Genomic DNA, 25,255 nt, shown 5'->3' with positions numbered 1-25,255 from the left:
GCACCTTCCTAAAAATTGGCATGGTTGCTATTATACACAATTTGTCAATTATCCACTTTTTGAAGGGCCTTGCTAGATAGAATAGTATTAGTCTCAAGCATTCCTTCGTAGTAAGAACACGTAGTTATCGCTTGTATTTTCAAACAATTTGTGCAGTTTTGTGTTTGTAATAGAAATGTCGGAGTTGTGCTTTATTTGTAATAAACATTTGACCGAAAGTGAAACAGTTACTGTTGATCGTGGCCTACAGACATTAATTAATGCAAGTATTGAAAGAGGTGATGAATTCTCGGAATACCTGAAAGGTCAGACTTCTGTGACAGTTCATGTGCAGTGTCGGAAAAACTATACTCGGAAGGGTACAATCGCTGCATTGAAAAGAAAACAGGATGACGAACAAGCTAGTACATCAAAAATAAGTCCACGTCGTACTAGAGCTCGCGTAAGTGAATCATTTTTTTGTTTTAAAAAGTGTTGCTTATTTTGTGGCAATGAATTGAATGAAGAGCTAGAGAACAGAAAAGCACTGAAGTATCGGCGTAAAATTTTTCATGTAACAAAGCCTTCATTCAAAGAAACAATCCTGAATATAGCCCAGACTCGTTCTGATCATGTAGCAAAGGCAGTTATTACTCGAATTGGGTTCGAACATGATTTAGTTGCTGCCGAAGCTAAATATCATAAAGACTGTCATAATGCCTTCTTGAGACCGACTACGGGGGGTCAAGCCGGTCGTCCTCAATCTGAAAGTACGAATCTTTTAATGGAAGAAATATTTGCATACATCGAAAATAGTGATGATTGTCTATTTTCATTGGACGAATTACAAAATATTTGCAACAATTCGTTAGATAAAAGAACCATTAAGTTACGATTAAAGTTGAAGTATGGCGATAAAATTATTATAACAGAAAAGTCAGGAGCATCAACATTAATATGTTTTGTTGATAATCATTATGACATTTTAAAACGAGCTAGTTACGAAAAAATAACAACAAATGAAAAAGAAGAGCGATTTATCATCGTGAAGGCAAAAAGAAAAAAAAGAAACATAATTATAAAAAGAAACAAGTACAATTAGCTTGTCTTCCTCCAACCTCTGCTTCTGCTCATCAACATCTATTTCGGGTATATTATCAAGTTCAAGTATGGCTTGGTAATAAACTAAACCCAGAAGACTGGGGTTGGAAGTTAACTTTATATTGGAACCAGTTCAGACTTTACTCCCTCCTGCACCAGAAAAACTCCTCAATTCAATTTTTTGCAATTGTAAAAAGGGATGTAATGCTAAATGCGGCTGTAAAAAAGTTGGTTTGTTTTGTTCATTAGCATGTATCAGTTGTCGAGGCCAATCGTGCTCCAATGTTGAATCGCCAGTAGAAGAGGATTCTTACGATATAGACGGGGAGACATCTGATGCATCGCTCTTTGAACAATTTATTTGTACCCAGCAAGAAGAAAAAGAAGAAGAAGAGCAAGACAGTCTGGATTGAAAATTATTCGTCTGATAGACACTCTTCTAATGGAACAGAAGAGTATCTATCAGACGCATAATTTTCTTAATTTACACATTACTTACACCGCTCTTGTTATTTACAATAGTACCATTTTCAATTTAATATAAGTAATAGCTTTTTAACTTAACAGAAGCACAATAGATCGTGGAATAGGCCTACCGGGGAAACCACGTAAAAAAAAACGCGCCATGTACACTACCTCACCCGTGGTGCGGCGCGTCGCGTTCAGCGCGCGCCTCAAAGAGCCATCAGACCACCACAGATGGGGCCCAGTAGGGCTGATGCTTAATCCGGAGCTGCGGACTATCTAGCGGGTTTACCGGGGCTCCGGCTCGACAAGCAGGAGTAGGAACGGGGTGGTTATTAGTCAGTAAGAGTCTGACACATCCTCTCGTCTGGCCCTGGCGAGAGAAGTCATTGGATGATTTTACCCCTGGAAAAAATAAAATGTACACTATCTCACTGGTGGCGCGGATCCGTGTTCATATTATGAAGAATACAACTTTTTCAACATTTTGCATCGCTGTATCTTCGAAATGGTGATTCTTAGGAAAAAATGTGTAGGATTTTTTTATAGATAATTGCATGATGAATCATTTTTGTCTCACCTATTTTTATTATAAAACTTACCGTTTAGCTGAAAAACTCAAAAAACCGATTTTTGCAACATTTGACCTTGAATAATTTTTTTTCCACACTCCGGATTGATGTGGATAATTGACAAATTGTGTATAATAGGGTTCCCAACAACCATGCCAATTTTTAGGAAGGTGCGAATTAATGTAACCTTACCCCTATTTTTGATGCTAACTTGACCGGACTATAATAGGACCTTTGTTTGGATTTTTAAACAAACCGGTTCTAAAAGTACCTAAAACTATATGGGCCACCGTTGCAAAGAAAGACTACACGTTGTAGTTATGCATGTGTGTCCAGGGTCGAGGGTCAACTTAAAAAAAAGCTTTTCATTGGGTAATTTGACCATACAAATAATTATCTTAAATTCTATTGGCGTGATTTTATGTTCAAGGCCAAGAAACAACCAATCAAAGCACAATTTGAATGTAGGGACTTCATAATGTACGCACACATGTAAGGAATTCCAGGAACGAAGTACCATTGAGCCGGTCGGGTCGCGTCGCCGTCTCCCATCACGGATACACAGTTTTTGTTTTGAAAGCAAAGCGACCACTTGAGATTATTATTTTTCAAATATTCTAAATTCAAAACAGCGACACTTCTCACTTAGCTATCCAGAACCGAGGACGCATCGAGCTCAATTGAATAAATCGAAGACAGACCTCAAATAACTGAAAATGAGTGACGGATATAGAAAAGTTTACACTGATGGAGCCTGTTCATCCAACGGCATGAGTGGAGCACAGGCTGGCTATGGCGTGTACTGGGGGCCTGACCATCCTCTCAACGTGAGTGCCCCGGTCAGTGGACGAGCTACAAACAACGCCGGCGAGATCCAAGCCGCCACTCGAGCCATGCAGCAGGCCCGCGAAAACGGCATCCAGAAACTGGAGATTGTCACCGATTCGAAATTCCTGATCGACTCCGCTACTAAATGGATGCCAGGTATGTGTAAATAACTTAACTATTGTATCCGATATGGGTTCATACAAAAAAAAACAAGTTTTGTAAGTACCTAGGTACCTACCTATTGCCCGTGTTTGTTTTACAACTTTTTATTACACCTTCTCTTAGGTAATGCAATAACAATCTTAAATACGTATTCGCTATTTTTAATTACCTAATAATTAATTACTACGTAATATTAGAGGACTTTGTCCAGCAGTCGGCGGAAACAAGCCTTTAAATGACGATACTTTACACTTTTATGTAATGTTTTTCTTTTGCTTCAGCTTGGAAAGAAAATAACTGGAGAAAGGCATCTGGGGAGCCAGTGAGGAATGAAAGCGACTTCAGGCAACTTGATCACGCCCAGCGCAACCTCGACGTCAAGTGGAAGCATGTGCCGTCTCACCAGGGAGTCCATGGTAATGAGATGGCAGACAGGCTGGCTAAGGCTGGAGCCAAAAAGTATTATTAAAGCTGAAACTATGGTTTCAGTTTTTTTTTTTTTTTGTGTAAGGAAGCATGATTGAAGTCTTGTCTTTCATCTAATTTGTTTGAATTGTTTGTTTTTCTTTTATTACTTAGTTTTAAGATGTTTATTTTGATTATTTACTTTTGTGTAAACCCCCTTTGATTGATTTATGAGGGATATCATTTATGAGTAGGTACTGTGTGGTAATTTAAAAAGACTTGTGTACCTAAACAATGGGGTTGAACACTCAAAATGGTGCTAGCATAGCTGGTTCCCATAACATTGATATTATTTGTGTGTGTTAACTCTTAATTTTTTTTTTCAAGACATCTTTATTTTTTATAATAGTCATATAAACTAATAACAAATATTGCCAGATTAGGTTGAAAGCTACAAGGGATTTTTTTTTCTTTTTATTCATCAGTTCTGTTATATTATTTGTCAGTTAAAGTCAAAGTCAAAAGTCAAAGCATTTATTTCAATTAATCCTAAATAAGGCACTTTTGAAACGTCAAATTGAATTGTCCGTCAGTCTGTCTGTCAGTGAAGCTAGGCGCTGAATAGGTACTGTTATTATACTTTTAGGAACCAGCTATACTAGCGCCATCTGGGTTTAGCTTACATCAGCCAACCCCTATTATTTTTAAACTACCTATTTTGGTATTTGTAAGAGCTACCAATTTCTTTATGAAAGTCAGAAATTGCAATGGATCTGATGTTTAACATTTAAAAGCACTTATGTGCTTCAATATATTTTTGTTATTAAGAAGTGTTTGTCAAGCAGTTCATATTGTAGTTCTAAGTATAATGACTAGGTATGTTAGCATAAGAAACTTAAATACATTTTTTTCATTATTATTAAATATTGTTTTATTTTAATTTAACAACATGAACCCACTTACAATACTTTAGTTGAGTCAAAATATTCCTTTTCTGAGAACCACTTAAGTTCTCCAAAACACTTAAGAATCCTCTTGTTGGGTACTTATCATTTTAAAAGTAAACAAGAGTTTGGTGTAAAATATGACATAACTAGATTTCTGGATTGTAATATTTTTTTTATATTCAGATTTCTGAGGCTGATCCTCTTTGCAAGCTTAGACGAATACATAGATGCTCTGACGAATAAGAATCAGTGTATACGATAGTTTAGGACCGATCTCATCCTAGTCTAAATAAAAATCTCAAAATCCTTGCTAAAAAATAACGAAATTCTTATTAAGCGATAGGTTAGGAATACCCATCTGTGTGGCTGGGCCCTTTATTAAAATATTCTGATACCGAAGGTCCCGTTTGAACACAATCTAGATGTGTCGTACTCGCACTGTACTCTGTACAAAAACGTATGAAATGGCTATTAATATGGAACTGGCCGGGTAGTCAAAAATATAATTAAAAAAAGATCGTTAGATTTAGTAGAGTTGTTATTTTGTCCACTTCTTTGAAAGTACGTAAAGTACTGGCGTTCATGACTCAGAGATTTATCATGCAAACATAATATTTAGCAAGCTGCATCGTTGTATGCCAGTTTATGAATAGTGTCGTTTAGATATGACTTCTGCTGAGTCGATGAAAAACAAAAACACAGCTCATATCACATGTAACGCGAAACCTCGTTTTATTATTGTCTACGTATTGCAATACATTTGTTTGATGCAGACACAGCGTTTATTATCTCGTTCGTTTGTCCTAGAAATTCGAATTGTAAGCTACAGGCATACATTATTACACAATTAGATAACCTTTTTTTATTAGTTTTATGGTTGCATAGGGACTTACTTGGGTGCTGTTCCACCAGAGATGTGCTATGCTACGTTGCCGTGAATGCGTTTGGCTTCCACCAATCATATTCATTGGTACACATAGGTTAGTACTGGTGGGATCGGCTTCATATAAGACATGTTTTTTATATGGAACGATGCGTGCTATGGATGGTTTCCTTCCTTACTATCGGGGCACCGCATACTTGAACTGAGCATTTTCCTCGTGCAGCTACTTTCCGACGGCGCATCTTACACCGCTACATCACTTAGTATCGGTGGAAATAGTCACATATTCACAGCTTAGCTATCACATCTTCGCATCATAGCTAGACAGCACATCTCTGGCAGAAAAACACTAATACTTCACTGCCTTTTCGTCAAGACAATCTATATAAAAGTCTAACAAAAAAGGGAGATTTATGAAATAAAAGAATAGAATCGGTTTCATCATTTATTAGTCAAATGAAACAGTTTTGTAGGTACCATAATGTACTAAAAGCTCTTAATAGTAACATAAACTTACTATTTACAAAAAGACATCACTTGACGACCCTACTGTTCATACTTAGAAGGAGATTAATGCTAATATAATAGGAGGATCTTTAGAATTGCTTTATTGCAAGATTTATAAATTAAGATACACTTGTACAGTGTATCTATTACATGTCTATTATATCAATAAGCGCCTGCTCAGTGCTTGATAATTCTTTTATACTGCAGCCAATTATATACAGACACGATTTAAAACATGAAGGGATCGCCTTCAGCTTGGAACATACCACTGCTAGCTGTAACCAATACTGAGTAAAAACTAAAATGCACATTACACGTGAACTTAATATTAACAGTCTTAAAATTATAACAGTTACATCGTGAGTAACAATATTTCGTTATACAAATATTGAGAGAATGATATAGATAGAAATAACTACATCAGACAAATATATTTTAGAAAGGAAACTCAATTGGAAGAAATGATCAGTTGTATGCACTATATTTTGTTTGGCAGTTTAGAATGACTGCGAAGTTGATGTTCAGTGCATTTTGTCGCATCAACAACTTTTTTCTATCTTATCACTTGGCATGTAATGAGAGCCCCTACATGAGGTATTTCCGCTCTCAAACACCATATACCACGAATTATACGGATACGTAATAGGCATATGACGTAATAGTATCATTATAACCAGTGCTTAGTCCGAGTTTGTTTTACATTGAAACGATACTGCGTTTAGCCCTCTGATTGGTTGGTTAAATGGAGCAGGCCAATCAGAGCGACGAACATCATTAACTTGTCGATCGCATTAACGTAAAACCAACTCGTACTAGGCCCTCGAATTTATCGGATTTAACCTGCTGCTTGCAGCTTCTCTGAGCAATTTCTCAAGTCTCAGTAGACAGACTACCATTGCTATTTACATTTTCAGAGCGTTTTATTAATCAGAACGTAATATTAATCAATTTACAGTATTTACATTAAACATACGAGCTCAGGGCTGAAGGAAAATAATTAATAAGAACTTAATAATCGGGATTTTATGGAAAGTTAACAAATTATTATATTTCAATATGAATTTTACTTAATCGTAAAAATATCCACTCTATGTTGAGTGAACTGTTAATTGTTGCAAGAAAAATAATATAACAACTTTGCATTTAAAATAAAAATATTCATGAGTAGTCCCGCTTTCATTACCATTTCCATATACAATTATCCTGAACAATCAGTATTTTATTAAAAACTGGACTCAAGGGAGACTAGTTAACAACACAATTGTTTTGCAAAAATAAAATGGATACCACTTTTTCCTAAAATCACATAATTTATTTACATTTTTAAAATGTTACCTTCTACTAAAATGAAAAATCTAGCCAAGACTAATTAAAAAACAGCAGCCGCTCGCGTCCTTTGAACTTTCATCGGGAAGATTTAACTAATATTTTGCTACTTCAAATATTGGCTTTGTACAATCGTACAGAACTCTTTAGGCTACAATCATGACACAGAAAGTAGCAAAAGCTACTAAGATAGCACGAAAGGAGTTTATATTTTATAAATATAAGTCATAATTCTTAACTAAGTATACCTCATAACGCTGAGAATGCGTTTATACCAATGTGAACTTAATCTGCCTTACATCGGACTCAAAACTAGCGTTTTATCTAACTACTTTTGTATTAATTTACTTGATTTATGAACATGGATGTGTATACTCAAGCTAGATACAGCCTCGAGTCACGATAAACATTTACAATAATTAACAATCAAAATAACCGTAGTGTTATAATTTGAACTAGTGACAATCTTACTTCATGGGCATTGATTGTTTGTTAATATCCATCATCATCATCAACAGCCTTATAATGGCCACTGTTGACCAAAGGCCTCTTTACTCTCTATTATCCATGCATGATATAAAAATTATTGACAGTAATTAAAGTTCTAGTTCTACTTTATCTGTGGACAACCACAAAATGACTATTGTTACGGTTTGAGTACTTATTGCTTATGACCCTTACGACAAGTTTTGATTACAACCATATGCACTGCACTGTTGAAACACTCCATTAGACTGGACTTGCACTGTTTAACGGTATTTGTACTGTTTATTTCTTCCGTTTTCTTCCCGTCATGTTGTTGCGTTCGAAGAAATCAGGCCGCAGAGACAATATGCTGCCAGGAGAGTCCCTGTCTCAGGAGAAGTATTGAATGGCGTGCGTCCGCCTCGCCGGGGTCACCACCGACGAGTTACTCGCGCCGCCCACTATTAAATACCCTCCCGAGGAAGACACCACTTTCTTGTTCTGATTCTCTTCGTTGCTCGCTACCTGTTTACAAAATATATTTGCGTCATGAATAAGTTTTTAAAAACAATCTTTGGTTTTTTATACCACTATTGGTAGTATTAAAGCTGACGACCTGTCTGATGGTAATCCGACATTGTAGCCTGTTGACAATGGAATCACTAATGCGTTACAGATCATGTAACAAATCATTCAATTGCATCCGAAAAATGTTGGTGCAATCTAAAAGAAAATTGGACATACGAAACTCTCGCTTATCAGATAATTACGTCACCACTTCACCCTAGTATTTAGTAATTAATCCATCTAAGTTGCATAGATGGCTTAAGTTTTAATTTTATTTTATTGGTATGTGTGTATATCTATACTAATATTATAAAGCTGAAGAGTTTGTTGGTTTGTTTGGTTGAACGTGTTAATATCCGAAAGTACAGGTCTGATTTGAGAAATTCTTTTTGTATTGAATAGTGCATTTATCGAAATATGAAGTAAATACGTACAGGTTTGTTGTTGATGATAGGCGCGAGCTGGCCGCCACTAACCGGCTTGTATGTGCCGACGCATTTCATTGTCTGGTTGCCGCTCGTGTCCTCGACCATACTTACTGGAATTAAAACGTTAGTTTGTTAAGTTTTTACTTTTATGGACTGTAAATGTTATAAGTACACCACATCTGTGTTATACTGTAATAATATTTACTGCAGAATATTACATGTTTTTTTTTTTTATTATTTTTGCTATATTTTCTTGTTCAAGACGAATTTGGATATGAGAGAAAACAAAGACAACGGGAACCTTAAATACCATATCTAGGTGCTGGAATAGTACCGCAGTTATATTATGTAACCTTATTATATTAAAATCTTATTCCTAGTAAAAGTTATAACTATAGTATAATAATAATACGAACCAATAATAGAAGTCTTGGATGCGCTATTTGGGTCTTGGTTGAAGCCGCGCGAGGGGGCGACCTTGCCGCCGACAGTCAGGGTCGGAGCGGGAGTTTTCTGTAACACCAATACACCCCCGCTGTGTAATAAATATGTGCGCATTTTGTAACACCGACTACATCTACTAAACCAACAAAATCCGCGATCTTACGACGCAATGACCACATAACCAAACAACAACAGTAAGGGGAAAAATGGTGTGTTTTAAATTGGTGTAAGGCAACTAATCAATTTTATATAACGAGGTAATTAAGTAAATTAATTCGCAGTAGCAGATTTATTTACATCACTTAAAAAAATAGTATTAATATTATTTCCTAAATGTATATTATAAAGACACATATCAGGCATAAAACATAAGACATGAAGTCCTTGTTCCAAACTAAAAAAAGTCTCCTCCGCATAAGATAAAAATGTCTAGTCACCATGCCATTAGTCACCACCTAACACTACTATGATTTACAAAAGCACTATTTATTACATAGTTGCTTTAATATAATTATACTTACTGGCATGTTATCTGATTGAGACTTCGGAGAGGTCGGCGATTCACCATTGCTACCATCCTGTTGGAACAAATAACATTATTCAGTACATTGCATTGATTGGTAAAATAAAAATTCGTCAGTTATATCGAAAGTTCGAAAGCGTCAGTTTGCTTCGTAAAGCACTGAAATTTCTAGACCTGATTTTCAGTGACTTGTGAGGTTTGTAGATGATTTTTAGAGTACAAATAACAAAAGTCGTATGTTTCGCCATGTGACTGTTATTACAGTATCCAATTCCCCCTCCCCAATAATCTCAATACCGAAATACCATATCGTCAAATTCCTAACCTCCAAAAGGTAGGCAACGGCACTTATAACTCCTCTGGTGATTCGGGTATTTATGCGTGGGGCCCGATTGCTTACCATCAGGTGATCCATCTACTCGTTTGCAGTCCATTTTGTGTGTGGGTTGTCTCAAAAAGAGCAATATTAGTGAGTAGTAAGTTTACCTGTCTCTGTTGCTGGCAGGCTGAGAAGTGTTGCGACCAGTGCGCGCGTTGGCACGGGTACCCGCAGTAGGCAGTGTTCCAGCAACAGTAGAACTGCGCCTCCTGGCTACAGTTCGCACACCTGTCGTGTACAACGTACCTTCGGTTCATTAATCGTATACAATGTAAAACTAACTTGTTAAGAAATTGAACTAACAATACTAAATGACGATCCAGCCATTTTGGATAGTTTCGGTAGGTTCCTGTTTCTGATTGGGCGGGAGGAAACGCCCGGGTGTCATCACTGCGAGGACCGTCCTGAGGACACAGTGGAACATACGGTGGCGCTGTGCCCTGCATGGGCTGAGCACCGCCGTGTCCTCAGGGATGTAGTCGGCGACGGCGACCTCTCGCGTCCGGCATTGGTACAAGCCATGGTGTGGAGCGAGGGGGACTGGGATGCCGTCTCCTCCTTCTGCGAAGCAGTCATTCTAGCTAAGTGCGTGAGAGAACGAACCTCCTCACGCCCCAGCCGTCGCGAGATACACTCTGGGTATCGGGGATCGCGTACGATCTCCGGCCACCGTAAGTGCGGGCCTGCGGACGGCGAGCAAGGGTAGTTCGCCGCCCGACCAGAACCAGACCCGTGCGTGCGGCGCGTCGCGTTCCGCGCGCGCCTCAAAGAGCCATCAGACCACCACAGATGGGGCACAGGGGCCCAATAGGGCTGATGCCTAATCCGGAGCTGCGGACAACCTAGCGGGTTTACCGGGGCTCCGGCTCGAAAGGCAGGAGAAGGAACGGGGTGGTTTTTAGTCAGTAAGAGTCTGACACTCCCTCTCGCCTCGCCCAAGGCGAGAAAAGTCATTGGATGATTTTCCCCCCATGGTAAAAAAAAAAAAAAAAAAAAAAAAAAAAAAAAAAGCCATTTTGGATTCAAATCGGTTATTGAAATTGGCAGTATAACATCAACTATTGGCAATACAAAACTGTATTACTGATAGATAAAACAATATTGACTATGTGACTATGGCCGACGGCGACAGAATTTTTGAAGACAAATCTTCCTCTTACCTCTGTTACCTGTAACCTACGTTATCGTGGTAATTCAGTCTTCAATATCCGGAACGATCAACATTTTTGGTGCTTTTTAGCCCATAGTGGAATAGTATTGACTCACCATTGTTTAGTCTTTGTCTGCTTGACAGCGGTCTCTAGCTCGACCTGCGACGCGCGTCTCGCCTCGCTCACCGCGCGTAGTTTCTCTTTCTCGAACGACGCGCGCATCTCAGCTATCGTTAGTTCTGTAACATTTATTTTATTAATTAATACCATTTATAATCTACAGATATTGGAACGAAAGTTTATGTATAGAATCGGCTGAATACATATTTTGCTTTCGAGATATGAAAATGCGGCTGCTCATCAGTACGCTGTGCATTATACGCTGTAGAGATACGGTATAATTTTGTATGGTAATCATTGTTTTTTTATTGCGCTTATCGCTTTGATTTCGTTCTGAACGAGTATAAATTGACCCAATGAATAATAATACGACAAAGCACTGTTAAAAATACATAGTATAATACAATGTTCTGTATAATTTTGTATTACTTCTTCGCACATACCATAGTTATGTTTGAGTTCCTTAATCTCCTGTTGGTGTCGCCACTTGTCCTGTTCGAGCTGTAACTTCAGCGTGGTCAGCTGGGACACCGGCTCGTCCAGCTTCTCCAACGAGTCCTCCAGTAATGACCGGAAGAAATCTGTCATCTGGAAGGATTACATTTTTTTTAGATCAAGTCTTTAATGTTTTATTGCAATACGTATTTCTACTTGTATATGAAGAGCCTATAAACGTAATGCACATACTTAAAAGTTATCTTATTGATGTAACAAGTTACTGATATAAATGCTTCATCAATCATCCTGTACCCTTAGTACGAGAGCGCGTTCGGCGCTTTGATTGGTTGGTTTATTCGAGCCGGCCAATCAGAGCGCCGAACGCACTCTCATTTCGATTACTTTAAACGTAAAACAAACTCATACTAAAGGTACTGTACATGTTGAAAATCTTCAGAAACAAATTCTTTACAGCCCATACCAATAATAGTTGTATATAGTTGGGTTAGCTCAATAATTAATTAAACAAATGGTTCTGTAAGGATTCCGTGTTTTACTAAAGGTACAGAATACACAATTATGTTACTTAGTTTTGACTAAAGCGCTATACGATTTTCTGGCATCATTATTACAGGTACTATACAAGATTTTTACCTTGACAGCATTCTGGTTGAGCTTGGCAGTGACAGGTCCGGCGGTGGATGGCGGCGGCATGGTGCCTATAGGCGTGTTGCCGTCCAGCGGGTTCTGCAGGCACTGCGTCGGGCGCTGCTGCAGCCGCGGCGGCTGTAACACGGACACCGACTGATATACTATTAGTTCATGATGTTAGTGTGAGAAACTGGGATTAGTGCATGAACAAATGTATGAAAGCTGAATCTATACTAATATTATAATCTATACTAATATTATACAGCTGAAGAGTTTGTTTGATTGTTTGTTTGTTTGTTTGTTTGAACGCGCTAATCTCCGGAACTACTGGTCCGATTTAAATAATTCTTTTTGTGTTGAATAGTGCATTTATCGAGGAAGGTTATAGGTAAAACATCACGCTATGACCAATAGGAGCTGAACAGAGAGGGTGAAACCGCACGGAAGTAGCTAGTAGATTATAAAATTACTCTTTCGCATGCCTGTCTTTCAAATGGATAGATGAGGCTGGCATTTGTTTTCCGACTACTCTGAGTAGTTTTGCCGAAACAAACTCAGAGGTCATAGTCTCTTTTAAAGTCCAGACAATGAAATAGAGGATAATGTGAGAGCTGAATTAATTATATGATATAATATGTAGTCAATGGACCAATGCCTTGTAGTATACCGATCATCAGTAAAGTTTCTTAAAAGCTTTTGATTTTTAACACTACACTTTGAAAACTAGAATCGTGGGGAGCCAGTGGATGCAGGTGGCGGCTTGTCGTTCTACGCGGAGGACTAAGGGCGAGGCCTTTGTTCAAGAGTGGACGTCTTTCGGCTGATAATGATGATGATAAAAACTACTCCCTTGCATGCCTGTCTTTTATCACTCACTGGCTAGTTTTTGTTAGTAGTTTTAAAAAACAGTTAGTGGAATTTTCGAGGAAGGTTTAGAATGTTTAGATGAATTAAATTATTGATTATCGAAAGTAAATAGCACATAAATACCTCTCCCGGAGAATTTTCGGTGGGCGTCCTGCTTATCACGGAGATGGGTGGTCCAGGAGTAGCGGTCGGTAATACGGGCACTACTGACGCGGCCGGTGTCGAGGCAGAGTTCACTAACGTAGAGTTTGCCGTTGGAGTTAATGTTGCCAGTGGAACTGATGTGTTTGATCTATCTGTGATACCGTTAACTAGAGGTGCGGAGGGCGTATTCTGAAATATTAAAAAGATAGAGATATTAATTGGATGACATGATATGAGATGCTTCTTTGAGTCGAAAGTCATTATATGATACTATGTGTGAATGAGCTAAATTATTATAATCAAATCCCCGAGTCCCCAACAACCCTTAAATTCCTAACCCCCAAAAGGCCGGCAACGCATTTGTAACGCGTCTGGTGTTTCGAGTGTCCATGGGCGACGACTTACCATCAGTTGATGCGTCCTGCTTGTACCATAAAAAAAAAATCAGTTTTAACGATTTGAAATTCCTAATGTCTAGAGAACTCACGTCAATAGCTCCAACAGACATGACAGGCTGGAAGCTGAACATCCACTGTCCGTTGACTGACGTCATCAGCGGCACCGTGTGGACCGTGGGCACGGTGGCCACGCTCGTACTGTTCGTCACGCCACTTGTAGAGATACACGGGCTCGACAGCATCAGTGGGGTTGTTACTGTGTTCACCAGGCTGTTCGCTGGAAGGAGAGTGGAGATTTGTAAGTAATCATCTCATGGAATAGATTTTAAGATAAAATCCATATGATATATTGGAAGAAGGTACAAGTTTATAGGACTTACAAGAGGTAGTGGCAATAGGCGGCCTGATGATGCAGGGCGGCTGCAGGGCGGGCGTGGCGGCGTGCGGCGGGCGCGGCGGCCGCGCGGACGGCGCCTGCGTCTGCGGCGGCTGGATGGGGATGTACACCATCGAGTTCTTCGTCACCAGGTCCGAGCGACTTTCATCCGGCTTCTTCGGCTGCGGGAACGATTTCTTCGCCCTCGGCCGCACCTCGGGCGGCTTCGTCACCTTCTTGGCGTTGAGCGGCGTCACCACCACCTTGTTTATCCGAACGTCCCGCAAATTCATCGTCGGCGTCGGCACGTTCTGCGGGTTCACCGGCCGTAGCCTGAAAGCGTTCATGAGATCCATCTTCTCCATATGTCTTTCCGGGTCATCGAGATCGATAGGTTCAGCCTTAATTTCTACTTGCACCTCTTCGTTAGGGGTGTGTCTCTCCGGGGATGTCATCCTCGCGAACGCTCTGACCCCCACGCGCCCTACGACAGGCTCCGCCGTCTCATTGCGTAGTCTCTGCAGTTTCGACATTGCTTCTTTCATTGACGTCACGTTCTCCGAGCTAGTAGGTGTAAAGATACTCGAGTCTGAGGTGGACGACTCCTCCGTGATGTCAATAGTGTTCGCGTTTGTCGTTGTTTTCGTTATGGTCACGCCTGTAGCCTGCGCAGTGGTGGAGAGACTCCGCACGGAGCTGATTGTAGGGAGCCCACTATTGTTGCAAAGCGTTACCGTTACTAGATTATTAGATTTCGAAGTTTCTCGCGCTAAAACAGCCAATGTAGTGTCGTCGTCGAAGTGCAACCGATCTTTCACAGATTTCGGGGACTGTACATCCGCGACAGGTTTGGGCGACATCTGTGCAGCCACGGCCGATTTGTTTGCATCTCCATCTTTGTCTTTCTCTTTTGCTGAGGGTTTACTGTCTTTAGACTTATCCTTCGCCCTCTCATAAGTTTTCTTCTCAGCCTTGTCTGATGATCGTGTGGAGCTGGTGCTGTTGGTAGACCTGCTGCTTCGAGAACTACTTCGTTTCTCAGCCCTGGACCTGTTCCCTCTCGTAGTTTTATCATTGGGTGTTTTGTCAGCTTTTTCGGCTTTCGAGTTAGGTGTTTTGTCGACCTTTTCCGGTTTTGTTTTCTCGGGTTTAGTAGCGGATAAAGGTTTTTCAGCACTTCTGGCAGATTTTGGCCTCTGGGGCGTTGTTTTTTCTTGATCTTTGTCCTTATTAGGAGTGATAATTTTGGCAGTTGGGTCCTTGGAAGAGCTGGTTCTGGTAGAATGGCGTCTTTCTTTGACTAGTGCTATCCTAATGGGAGTTACTCTCTGTGTTTTCTCCTTTTCAGTGCTAGAGGATGGTTCGGTGTCTTTAAGTTTGGTTAATGTTTCGTTTGCCTTGACTGGTGTAGTCTGTTTGGGTGTGGTCTTACTTGCTTCGCCCTTAGGTTTGTCAGTAGTTGTGTCTACAACCTTGCTGCTGCTAGGTTCTGGCGCGTCAGGTTTCTTGATGTCAGCAAGGCTCTTACGTCGACTGCGCTTCTCGTAGCTGCCGCTAGTTTCAATGATAGTGATGACAGCTTCCTCGAGGTCCGACCGACGACGCTTTCTAGAAGTTGTTGTAGTAGGCGTTTGAGCGTTTTCTTTCGTTTTAGCTTGAACTGGAACTGGAACTTCAACCTCCACTTCTCTGTAAAAATTAGGATATGTGAATATTTATTTGTGAAGACTTATCAATGAAATTAAAATCATATATGTATTCAAAAGCAATCAACTCACTTCTCTACATTAGATTCATCTTCCTCCACTTTGGCTATTTCAGCGCCGTCAGCCATTTTCCTTGCCGGCAGCGCAGGCGCCTCGTCCGTCTCGCTTGCGTCACTAAAACAACGAAGCACACATTTATTTGAATCCCTTTACTTATCTATTGTAACTTAATAATAACAAGACTGTGAAATTGGTGAATAAAAAAAAAGAAAAATAAAATGGTTAAATAATAATAATACAGTGGAAGGCCTGTTCACATATAAGCAGTATGCACATTTAGTGGTGGCACAGGTACCACAAGGTTCAAGTTAGCCACTGGAGCTGTGACCGGGGTACATAGGCCAAGGCCGCACTACGGTTTTTTCCCACAAGCGGTAACTGCCTAACCGCGAAACCGCCCAAGTATTGTGAACACGGTTATAAACCAGCTGCGGCATTTTTAACTTTAAATCCTCGCGCTAACTTCACTATGAAATACACATTTTAAGGCGGTACATTTTTGGTAACGGTTTTAAAATCAGTCGCGGGAATAAACCGCAAGTGCGGTTGCTTGTATTCATGCGGTTTTTTCATTTAGCGCCATGGGCACAAAAGTCATATGAACAGCGCAAGATAGAGGAGGATTTGCCCAATTGTATTTAGAAATGGTCAATCTCTAGCCTAGAGTGGCACCTCACCTCATGCATTTTTACTCTTTATAAGGACTTAACAGTTTTCTGTCGGCATTTAAAACCGCTGCGGTTTAGTTGTAGTGCGACCTAAGCTAAAGTTCAGTATGAAAGTGTACTGACCTGCGATACTACATACCTGTACTTGTCTAGGAGTGCATATAGACGCTGTAGTTCCTCCCCGTCACTACCCGAATCCGTACTATCCGAGTGTAGGCGCAACCTATTGATATTTACGGCATCTTCAATTTTATTATTAGGTATTGCGAAGTGAATAAAGCTTATATTTAGAACAGGCCAGTTTTTGTTGGTATTGTTTAATTATATTTTTGTTATAGCAGTAAACATATTTCGTTTCTGTATTGAGGATTTAAATGAATGACTTTACACTAATGTCCATGTAAACATTTTACTACGCAAAGGAAGAGTTGTGTCGCTATTATACAGTACGTCAATATTATACATTTGGGAGCAAAGAAACGGAGCCATAGCCAACATAGTTTTATTTTAAATAACCCTCTATAACTATAAAAAATGCTCTCATTTTAAAGGTTAATTACCTTTAAAATGAGAGCATTTTTTGCCTTTCATACGTCATATATTATGTTACCAATTATTAAATTCATGTATAAGAAAATGTTTATGAAGAATTGAAAAAAAAAAAACACTGAAGACTTCGTTTCTTAGCTTTTAAGTGTATGTTTTAGATAAAACTTTTATGAACATCGAAGCTAACATATTAAGTATTAAAAATATATAAACATATTTTTATTTTTATTGTAAGTACTCCCATATTCCTACAGGATTAAGAACGACTCGCGGTTTCAGCTTTTATTACTAATAGCAATTAGAAACAACTATTTCAGTAAATTAAGCTAGATAAGGCCTAAACCAGAAATTCCTAAACAATTTGGGAGGATAATAATTTATAAAAGAAATATATGTGTATGGTTCAGTTCTTTACTTACCCATCGTTCAGTGAACATTTTGAACCCTTGGAGTTGGACCTGCTCTTCCCCTTGACAGCTGGCGCCGGCTTCTCTTTCACTAGTGACCTTACATCACCTTCAAATGTTGGTATCTGCAATTAGAAAGATACAATACTTACTAGATGACCCGGCAGACTTCGTACCAGTAGTAGAGTGGTATCTTTACTGGACTTCCACAAATAAGTAATTCAAGAGTTAAGTGTGGGAGAGCCATGCTTCGGCACGAATGGGCCGGCTCGACCGGAGTGAGACCACGGCCTCACAGAAAACCGACGTAAAACAACGCTTGCGTCATTTCGTCGTGTGATTAAAGTTACTGGTGTCCCAATTACCACTTCCCTAATCTCCCTAATCCCCGATTCGCCCACAGTCCTCAAATTCTTAACCACTTTTAACGCCTCTGGTGTTTCAGGTGTCCATGCGCGGCGTCGATCGCTTACCATCAGGTGCTCCGTCTGCTCGTTTACCAGCTTACACCATAAAAAATAACTAGAGCTCACCATCATTTTGAGTTGCTCACTCATTCTGCTGGGTTCAAACGGTGTTTTGAAAGGAGGGTAGACGAACCGGCCGTACTTTCGTGATATATTCCGAATGTGTTGCTCTGCTTCCTGTAATAGAGTATTTGTTATATGTTATTTACATTTATTTGTTATGTTGTTACTGCTATATGCAGAAATTCTATATGGGAGAAGAATTATTTAGTTATTTACAAGACCTTGTAAATCCGACTTGGTCCTATTACTTGCCTACTTAATCTTTTGATTGACTGCTAAAGTGACTTAAGTACACCTCTGTCCCCTTCCGGGATAAGCAAAACGTGTTACATTACAGCTTTAAAAAAATTGAGTCGGTATTAGTAACTTACTAACATGTCTTTATATCGTTATCCTAAAAAACGTCTTTCCTTCTTTCGAGAAAGAGTTTGAGGGAAGAAATTGTAAACGCATTATGTTAAAGGCTTTTTATTAGAGTTCCTTATATTTAAGACTAAAGATAGATTAGAAAGACAATATTGCATGCGGTATTCCGTTAACGTGTCCCGATTTCTTCTACAATCTCTGCACACAGCTGTTTTTATCGTCCTATATATCCTACAAGTCGTATCGTAGGTCGTTTGCGTCCTGATACAAAACATTCTAGAACTCATCTCGGAATATCGCAGGGCAGAGAAACACAACGTCCTACTTCTTACGGTGTTATTATCGCAGCAGTGTGTAACATGACCACCCTAATACAAAATGTACTGAAAACAGATATCACAGTAACACATGCAATATAATAAAGCACCTGTGTGGTTTATTCACCAAATTATAGTAATCTCACCTGCATACTATCAATGATATCTTGACGTTTAGTTCTAAAGTTATTCGGATCCTTCTCAGAATACAGGAAGCAGTCTTTGGAAGGCACCCAGGCGCGGTCGTGTGCTCCGAAGAAGCGCACGTCCACCAAACCGGAGCTGTTCACCGACATACCCTTCGCTGGCCAAAACGGGAAACCTGGAAGTAGAAGTTATCATTCTTATCAAAGTCACGAGATCCAATACTGGACAAGGGTGATTTGGTCCCAATCGACTTGGCTAGTTTAAATACGAAAGTTTCTGCATGTTTGTTACTTAAAGCCAAAACGGCTGACGGGATTGGGATGGGTTCACACTATCGATGTGTAAATTCATCCAATAGATTGAGCTTGTCGCATTCATATAGACGCATACAACTTCTTATTATACATAATATGTAAAGGTTCTTTGGAACAGGTTTGGAATTTGGTCTGGAATAACAAATCGGCTTTTTATCTCATGAGAACGCGGGCGAAGCCGCTAGCAGTAGCTAGTAGCACAATAAATCTTTACATATAAGACAAGGAAGCACCAGTTTGCGTCTATATGAACGCGACAAGCTCAATCTATTGGATGAATGCGTAAACACACATAGTGTGACTCTTGTGGGATTATTGCATAGATAGTTAGGTACATAGAATGAAACATACCTTTCAGTTTAGCCCAGAATAGGATGTGCGGCGTGGAACAGACGTCGGTGAACCAGGTGGGGCGGCGCGCATGCGCAGCGGCGTAGCACTCGGGACACGCCTCGATCTCGCCCATCTCCGACCGACACGACCGCACCAGCGCCCGCGCACCCGCCGTCAACTTAGACTGCACTGAAGGGGGACACACGTTTTCATCTGTGATTGTCACAACCGATTTAAACAAAACTGAATACGAAACAAAATAAACGTAAAAACTGAAAAATAAAAAAAATAATTAAATGGTTAAAAAGAAAAATACATACCTAATAAATAGTCCTATAAGTATTGTTATGACTCTTATAGTAGCGTTCTAATATTTGTTCAAGTCATATCAATATATCAATACATTTGTCCATAATAGCTCAATAGATTACACCGCACCTCTCAGTATGTTACAGAGATAGGCTATAACCATTATGTGTATTATGAACTAAGTGTACTACAAACTATGTAATAACATTTAATTTGAAACAATAAATAATTTAATAATCTATCATAACACCCCTTTAAAACATAAATATATATGTAATAATTTAGTTAGATGAGTGTGATACTTTACTAATAGGCCACGCTACTGATCCCTTCAATAAATTAAAGATCCTTTATAACCCAAACCAAATAAAATACTAACATGTATTAAAAATTATGCTGTTATGCAGTATCCATTGCGCATCAGCAAGGAACGCCTCCGTACTGCCGTACAGGCCTTCGGAAATGTTGTCTCTCATCAGAGACAGGTCCATCGGGTGCACCACATACTTGTCATAGTCTGGGAACGCTGTCCGGTCTACTGGTTGCATAAACGGTTCCACCTGGAATCAGGAGAAAGGAGTATTATTAGAACTTATGACGGGATATTTACCATGTTTATTCAGTTCGATGAGTTTCCGATATTTCGGAATATTAATGGTGTTAGTGACCATGTCAGTTTAAAAAACTTATATAGGAGAAAGGAGGTTTAATATAGATAATGGATACTTTTGTGGTGTATTGTTGAGATAGTAAGGTTTTATTAACATAGTTTTAGAATTTAAAGTGTGTTGTTTTATGTATGTGCTTTGGTTCGATTTACTGGTATATCATTAACTTTATATGGATTATATGGCGCAAAATAACAATTGTAACCTGTCTTTTCGTTGTTCTAAAGATTAACATGCAATTTAATAAGCAAATCTAGTAAGAATGTCGGAAAATTAAGTATCATTTGTATCAATTTCATTACTCTCTAGTTAGTACAAGATTGCCTACGCTCTTACAACGCGTCTAAAGAGCTCATTGTGTGTTAAATGCTCATTGAAATAACGCGGACTAGACTACCTAGCGGTAATTTATTTAAATTTGTCTTTATTGATTAGCTGTCCTGAATACCGATCGTATCTTTCATTTCTCGCCTTATTATTGGGCTATTAAAGACGTGGAATATGTTGTAATTTTTCATAATTATGTTTCTACGCATGTTTTACAAGTGGGCTAGTTCCGGTTTGTGCCTACATTAAATGCAAAATGATGTCGTAGACTCGTGGGTTAGGCGTGTCTGGCGCTTCACAGTTGCCTAGTTGTTAGTTTGCTACGTAGGTAGACCTACCTACACATATGCAAACAATTTCTATAGGGCTGCTCGAGATACGGCACATGTAAACAGTGATTCATGTCTTGTGTAAATACGAAAACGTATATCGCCAAATCTTAAATTAAGAATTTCTGCTAATATAAAAGCATGACAAACCGACGAATCAAGAAAAATGCAGCACACAATACATGTTCAACACACGCACATGTTTATTATTAGCGGTAGGCGGGAGAGTGAGACAGCAATAGCGACGCTTCGGTATTGATTTGTTCTGTTAGAGCGAGAGGGAGCGTATCGTTCGCGGGGTCCGCGCGGCGCAGCTACGTAGATAAGTAGCAAGGTCATTTCACCGAGTCCCGCCCGCCGGCCGCGCCAGCCGCGCACCGTTTGCACCGCGCTACATACATTTTAATATCTGTCCGGCTGTCGGTTCATGCGTCGATCCGGTGAAAGTACTCCGCCGCTGTTACATGATAGTTATAGCTCACAATCTACAAATATTCCTTCGCATACCTTCACATTTTAGTTTACTCAAGCAAAAACAAAGACTCGCATGTCATCGATTTTCATAACTTTATGGATAGCAACAAGTATTTGCATAACTAAATAATGAAAGTTATAATAATGCTAGCAATATGTTAGTTAAGTAAGATTGACAGAATATTCGTGTCAGTCGACCTTTGTATTTGAACACGCATAATCTGCATGGCAGGTAGATATCAATGACAAGAAATAACGTAGGTAGTAGTAAGAATAAAACGGATAAATTACCCCATTCGTTTCCGTCATCCGTCGCAGCGCGTGCTTCAATAGATCGCACAGCATTCCTAGGGATATCTTCTTCATAGCTGGCGACCTGGAAACATGTTCAGTTCATTGAAGACACATTGCGTTGTTTTTGGCTAACATTACTTTAAAAGGGGTCAATGAAACATGGTGTATAAGGCGCTTTTTTAGTTTCAAACACATGTCTTATGCATTAAACATTTAAAGGCTGAATTTAATATACACTTGTGTAACATTTCTGATCAAAATAATGTTCTCGAGGCACGTCAAAAATAAGAATAGATAGGAAGGAAACAGTCCAAGAAAATAGTTGTTTGTAGCAAAAAGATTCAATGCCAGGTGATAACCTACATACTGAAATTAATCTAAACTAAAATATAACCAAGATAAAATTAAACAACTATTTTTGCTTAAAACTCTAGCATATTCCTTTGATTTTATAGTTATTTATATAAACAAATATTAGAGGGAAATTGTTCAACTTTTAATGTGATCAATTAAGGTAAATTAAGTCATATTTATTCAACAAGGTATGGTGTAAAACAATGAAGTTTAGGGCCTGTTTCACTATGTCTAACTGCCATTTCATTTGACGTATTTTCCCCATAATCAGACATTATGAAATAAGCCAAAAATCTTACTCAATTTGAGAAAAGAAATCTGCCTTAGCATCTGGCTAATCTGGCTAAGCCTTACTTTTAGTCTGTATTAACAGCCTTAAATGGAACTAAGGAATTCAAATGAATAAATGATATTACCTGGTCTCAGAGCTCTCAGCCTGTAGAACTATCATACATTCTGGACACACCCAATTCTTCTCCAAATTTATCTTGTTCTTCTCTGGACCAGTCAGGCATTTGAAGTGGAAGGTCCTCGGGCAGACTGTACAGTGCATCGGAGGATGCATCTTGGTAGCTTGCTCCACCGCCCAGTGACAGCGCCAACAGTAAGGGTCTGAACGAAGCTTGTTGCTATTCTCTGTAACCTGATAAAATAGGTTATGATTTAAAACTGCTTTAGCTTTTTGCAAATGCTTTATTGTAACATACAGATAAATGAAAAAGATAGATTAAATGAGTAAAAATAATAAGTTGGTCTAACAACAATGAAATATTATGACAACTAACCATTATGAGATATAAAACTACTATTTTATTGACAAGAGTTTCTGTTAGTAAATTATTATGACAAGATAAAGCTCAGGTAGCCATTTTGTTCATACAATATGTCAATATACCCCTCTATTTATTTGAAATGACTTGCTGGCCACTTAAAAATAATGTGTAAAGAGGTTATTCTGCAATTAAAACTGTAAAGCAAATGTCAAAAATAGTTTTATTTTAGAAAAGTGTGCTACCTAATTTTGTCTGGTAATAATTTTATGACTATGAATTTTAGACTTTCATAGTTGTAATGGGTGTACTTATAATTAATAAATATTATGAGGAGGTTTCTGTGTCTGGAGCCCTAACCACCAGTAACTTGGACCATGCTCCTGCTACTGGTTGGCTCCTATTTTTATATTTTATAAGTAGTATGTATTTAAAAATGTAAATTTAGAGGATTTTAAATAAATATATGGAATTAATAATAATGTGTATACTTACTACAATTGGTTCAGTTTTTTTAACTTTAGGAGGTGTCCCCTTAGCATCCTGCTCTAATATCTCACTCTTATCCTTGCTTTCCACCACATCATCCTCATCATCAGAGTCTTTACTACTTTTACCAGTAACAGAATTCAGAAACTGCTTTACCTTACTAACAAATTCTGGGTTTTGTGACCTCATAGACCTCTTGAGATGTGTTTTATCAGATTTTTCACTACAATTGCTCTTCTGTGAGTTATCACTGTTTCTTCTTGTGTCATGTATCTTGCCGGGCTCCAGCAGAGAAGAATTAAGACTTGAACTAGATGTGTCTAAGGCATTTCTAGACTTTCTTGTTTTACTTTTTAATTGTGTGCACTCACTAATGATCTTGGACTCTTTTGCAGATTTTATTAAGGATTTCAATTCTCTGCTAATGCCCTTGTGTTCCTTTTCTGATATGTCAGATAATGTTTCGATTTGAGAATCATTTGAATTTTCAATAGTGATTTCTATGGGTGTGACTGTAGTTACAGGTTTAACACTTGTGTCATCTACTTTACCAGTTTCATTTGATTGGACCTTGCCATTGACTGCCGGTTTGTCATTTGGTATGGTTTCCTTTGTTGGTGTAGGTATATCAGCGTCTGAAGGCTGCAACTCACTGTCTGGAGACTTTGGCACAGGTTTCTGTACTTCTTTACTTGGACTTAGAATCTGGGTGGGTTTGTCTTCCGTTTCATTAATTTGAGATTCTTTGACTGGTGATGCTTCCACAGTCACTTCAACTTGTTGTGTTGCAACAGGTGTTGGAACCTCATCGGGCACCTGTGGTGCAGTCTCCACAATCATTACTATCTCAGTATCCTCTGTAGTATTTGCAACTTCTGTATCAACTTCTGTAATAGTTGGAGGTTTTGCAGGAGACTTTATTGGAGATTTAGCTGGACTCTGAACTGGAGATTTGGCTGGACTTTTAACTGGACTTTTAACAGGTGATCTTGCTGGCGATTTTACAACGGTGATTGTTGGTGTCTTTATAGGAGACACTGCTGGAGATTTTAGTGGGAGTTTAACTGTTGATACCGGTTCTTTCTCCGGTGCTTCGTCTTCTGGTGTCATGATACTGTCGGTACCTTCATGAACTGGAGAATGTTGCTCATCAGATTGCTCGTCAGCTGTTGATTCGTCATCCATCTTCTCCACAACTATGATCATCTCGACGTTGCCGTCGGATCCTGTTACTTCCTGCGTCTCAGGAACATCATCAGTCGTGGACGACACGTCTGTCTCCATGTGATTCTCCGTGCTCTCGTCCATCACCTGTGACAAAACAACAACTTGGTATTTTTAGCTTGACCTTTTGTGATGTAAGAAAATGTGGTTATTATAACTTGAATAGTAGTCTGCGGTTATGTCTTTACAATAGATATCTAAATATTAAAGGAACCGGTCATTACCCAAGCTCAACCACCCTGCCAGCTACTTACATACCTACTTTCAATACAATCATACAAATACATAGGCTTACCACTCGGTTTATTATTTTTTGTCCACTTCACGAAAACACCAAACACTATTCACCGGATGCAGTAGCAGCTGAATTTTACTCATAGGACTTAGGTTTCAATTAGCAATTGTTTTGTGATCAAAAAATATCACCAACCAACGAAAAAATCCACACATCGCCATCGCACGTACAGCTACGTTTAGTTTTTATTGGTTATCTC

General features: G+C 39.0%; 2 protein-coding genes across 10 annotated transcripts; one reads left to right on the top strand and one right to left on the bottom strand.

Moving 5' to 3' along the window:
- Positions 1–2,622: 2,622 nt before the first annotated feature.
- On the top strand, positions 2,623–4,436 carry LOC118263040 (ribonuclease H1-like). Its single transcript, XM_035574797.2, has 2 exons — positions 2,623–3,101; positions 3,389–4,436. The coding sequence occupies exons 1-2, from the start codon at positions 2,834–2,836 to the stop codon at positions 3,574–3,576; spliced, it is 456 nt and encodes a 151-aa protein (XP_035430690.2). The 5' UTR covers positions 2,623–2,833; the 3' UTR covers positions 3,577–4,436.
- A 1,338-nt stretch (positions 4,437–5,774) lies between these two features.
- On the bottom strand, positions 5,775–25,255 carry LOC118262204 (protein kinase C-binding protein 1). Of its 9 annotated transcripts, none has more exons than XM_050697817.1 (22): positions 25,057–25,255; positions 23,544–24,848; positions 22,695–22,921; positions 21,922–22,006; positions 20,212–20,392; positions 19,542–19,736; positions 18,876–19,051; positions 18,050–18,160; positions 17,529–17,641; positions 16,700–16,783; positions 15,905–16,006; positions 14,131–15,815; positions 13,840–14,027; positions 13,332–13,541; positions 12,345–12,494; positions 11,696–11,840; positions 11,248–11,371; positions 10,089–10,209; positions 9,601–9,657; positions 9,052–9,157; positions 8,642–8,745; positions 5,775–8,165 (listed from the first exon to the last, which is right to left on the bottom strand). In XM_050697817.1, exons 2-22 carry the CDS (start codon positions 24,843–24,845, stop codon positions 8,031–8,033), a joined length of 5,601 nt encoding a protein of 1,866 aa, XP_050553774.1. In that variant the 5' UTR covers positions 24,846–24,848; positions 25,057–25,255; the 3' UTR covers positions 5,775–8,030. The 9 variants fall into 9 exon arrangements, 8 of the variants coding, with proteins under 8 accessions (XP_050553774.1, XP_050553776.1, XP_050553777.1 ...); XM_050697819.1 differs by having other exon boundaries at positions 9,052–9,148; XM_050697820.1 differs by having other exon boundaries at positions 12,345–12,476.

The sequence above is a fragment of the Spodoptera frugiperda genome, chromosome 12 (assembly GCF_023101765.2).
Source record: "Spodoptera frugiperda isolate SF20-4 chromosome 12, AGI-APGP_CSIRO_Sfru_2.0, whole genome shotgun sequence".
Lineage (NCBI taxonomy): Eukaryota > Metazoa > Arthropoda > Insecta > Lepidoptera > Noctuidae > Spodoptera > Spodoptera frugiperda.
The sequence above is the reverse complement of the archived record's forward strand: the minus strand, read 5'-3'. Positions and strand labels throughout refer to the sequence as shown.